Genomic DNA, 3,349 nt, shown 5'->3' on the forward strand with positions numbered 1-3,349 from the left:
ATACTGTTGTACTGACAATAAACCAATCTTGAATCTTGAATCTTGAATCTTTTTCAGATATTGGGATGGTGCTGGCTGACATTTAGCACATCCACCAAAAAAGCAAATCACAACTAAAAACAAAATGCTTTAGATTTTTAAAATTATGTTATGTTTACCTAATATAACTCACCTTATGTTCAATGCGTTGAGGCTGAATAACCCCGGACAAGTGAAGTAGACAGGACAGAAAATATTTCCTTACCTTACCACAACTTGAATTCAATTCCTTATGATCAGTTAATAATAATAACTTGAACTTGAACTGTATAGATAAGTAATGCCTAAAGATCCTTACATTGTGCTCATTAAATACATCAGAAAATGAAATAAAAATAAAATCAATAAAATAAAAATGAAACATATATGTTAATAACAGTATTGACTGTTTTGCATTATTATGTATTCAAGCTGTTTTTTTTATGCATATTTGCATTGCTAACAGTGTGGAGTGGCGGGAAACTTGCGACGCACCTGTTGTTTTGAGGTATACATCGACTCCCCGCCCCTACACTTGTTCCTCGATTCCGATTGGTCGACTGGAATATTCATGTAAATAGTGGTCAACCCCCTGCACCTGACCGCCGTGGCTACAGCATCAGATATTTTTTTTGCTTTACGCCCCGATCTGGAAGATGCCCCGGTCCTTCCTGGTGAAGAAACATCACCCGCTGAAGAATCGCAACTGCGATGCACTGGCCGTGAAGACGCACGGTACGACAGAATCTCTGCACGTTTGCTTATGCGTCTGGATTCTATACAAAACCAAGCGGATTATTCTTCGCTGTGCTCAATTCGTCGCGTATTTGAAATATTTTAAATGTTTTCTGTTGCTGAGGCGGGAGTTGAGAAGGTGCAGAATGTTTTGTTCCACTCTACTTTTGGGATGTGAAGGGTCTCTGTAAAGCGCGTTCAGGAGAGCAATGAGGATGTATCACATCCTTGTGTCCCAAGTTATGCCATTCATTACAATTACATTTACAGCATTTATCAGACACCCTTATCCAGAGCGACTTACAGTCAGTAGTTACAGGGACAGTCACCCTGGAGATGTCAGTGATTGTAAGACTGGGGTGATGTGGTCAAATTTCCTAGTTCTAGTTAGAACTCTGGCTGCAGCATTCTGTACTAGCTGGAGTTTACTCATGCACCTACTAGAGCATCCAGACAGTAATGCATTGCAGTAATCTAACCTTGATGTAATAAATGCATGGACCAAATTTTCTGCATCGTGACATGTCTTATTTTTGCAATATTTCTAAGATGAAAGAATGTGGTGAAGAGATCGGTCAGACATTATCTGAACCATTCCCTGGCTATTCCCTTAATCCCAACAACATTCTCTAACCTGTCAAGGAGAATAGTGTGATCGATAGTGTTAAACGCTGCACACAGGTCAAGCAGGACAAGCAGAGAGATGCGTCCCTGATCAGAGGCCAACAGCAGGTCATTAACCACTTTAACCAGCGCTGTCTCAGTGCTATCATGAGGTCTAAATCCCAATTGATATACTTCATGGATATTGTTGCTGTCTAGGTATGCAGCTGCTGGGCTGCAACTTTTTCTAAAATGTTATATTAGTCTATAATTCGAAAGATGACTGCGATCAAGATAAGAATTTTTCATCTGGGGTCTAATGAGCGCTACCTTGAACGAACTTGGTATGTTGCTGGTGCTAAGCAATGAGTTAATATTTTTAAGGATAGGATTTATAACATCGGGTGCTACTTGTTTAAGGAAACTTGTAGGAAGTGGATCCAAAGCGCAAGTACATGGATATGATTTGATGATGAGATTAGTTTAATTAATTCATGCTCTTTAAGGCGTTCTAATCGATGAAGATTATTTTCCATAGTAATATGGACATCGTCGAGTACAATATGTAAAGTAGTAAACTTCAGCATTATCATAGTGAAGCAATTGCAGCAAGTTAAATAAATAGATTGGATCAGATATAAAGATAAGCTTGTGCTTATAATGGTGTCCATTTCACAGATCCTCAGCCCTCTTTGCCCCATGGAAAACCTCCAGCCTCCATCACACCCAGTTCACCCATGTCCCTGACTTACTGGGAGACGACGTCACTCGTGGCCCCCACACAACTTCTGCAGTACCCCAGTGCACCCCTTGAGAATCCCATTACAGAGCACCCCCACCCAGCCCCCTTCAGACATGACGTGGCACTTCTGGGGGAGAGGGTCCCCAGCTGCTCCAGGCCTGTCCTGGGCCTTGTAACCGGAAGAGGACATGAACGTTTTGAGTGTTTTGACTGTCGCAAGGCATATTTTACCTTCTCTGGCCTGGCCAAACACAGGCAGCTACAATGTGAGTGTCAGTACCACAGGTTCTTCAGCTGCAAGTTCTGCAACAAGGAGTATGTGAGCTTAGGCGCGCTGAAGATGCACATCCGCACTCACACGCTGCCCTGTGTCTGCAAGATCTGTGGGAAGGCTTTCTCCAGGCCCTGGCTACTGCAAGGACACATCCGCACACACACAGGTAGACATTTCATTCATCGCTGCTTTCATACTGTGGACAGACATTTTCTACAGCACACAGTTTAATTCATGTTTCATAATTAATATCACCGGTGATATAAATACATTTTTGTATATATTGGCACACCTTATTGAAGCTTGTTGATGCTATATTTGATCTTTTTGCATGCTTCTATAGAACTGTGATGGTGGGATGATGGTGAGATCTGTTTTGTGCAGGAGAGAAGCCTTTCACCTGCCCACACTGCAGCCGGGCATTCGCTGACCGCTCCAACCTCCGTGCCCACTTGCAGACACACTCTGAGTTCAAAAAGTACCAGTGCAGGGGCTGTGCCAAGACCTTCTCCAGGATCTCCCTGCTGTCCAAACACCAGGAGGCTGGTTGCTGATATCAAATCATGCATGATATCAAAATAAGAGCCAGCTGCTTTCAGATCTTTCTGATCTCAGCATTTTGAGGATTCAAATGGATCACAGCAGTGAACTTGCAGTGGACTTCCATCATCAGTGTAAGAACAGAAATTGTGCATTTACTAACATATATCAGTTGCTTTTGTTTACTTCCCTTGTTTTTATACCTGATTACTTTCTATACTTTCAATAAATGCATATAAATGCATGATAAAGTTACTCCAGTTTATTATAGCTAGCCATGGTCTGCTGTAGTTCCAGGTTCATTCTCTCTGGAGCGTGGGCAAACTGGCCAGCTCATTACCAGAAGTTCACCTGCAAATTAGCATGTGCTTATTAAAAGTGAACACAAAAATCATGCGGTGAAACAAAACACAACACTCCCAGAAAACTACAGCAGG

General features: G+C 42.1%; 1 protein-coding gene across 1 annotated transcript; it reads left to right on the plus strand.

Annotated features, from left to right (window-relative positions):
- The first annotated feature begins 650 nt into the window (after nt 1-650).
- Nucleotides 651-2,926, plus strand: snai3 (snail family zinc finger 3). The gene is made up of 3 exons (XM_028956277.1): nt 651-753; nt 2,035-2,538; nt 2,757-2,926. Exons 1-3 carry the CDS (start codon nt 675-677, stop codon nt 2,924-2,926), a joined length of 753 nt encoding a protein of 250 aa, XP_028812110.1. The 5' UTR covers nt 651-674.
- The last annotated feature ends 423 nt before the right edge of the window (nt 2,927-3,349 follow it).

The sequence above is a fragment of the Denticeps clupeoides genome, chromosome 16, assembly GCF_900700375.1.
Source record: "Denticeps clupeoides chromosome 16, fDenClu1.1, whole genome shotgun sequence".
NCBI lineage: Eukaryota > Metazoa > Chordata > Actinopteri > Clupeiformes > Denticipitidae > Denticeps > Denticeps clupeoides.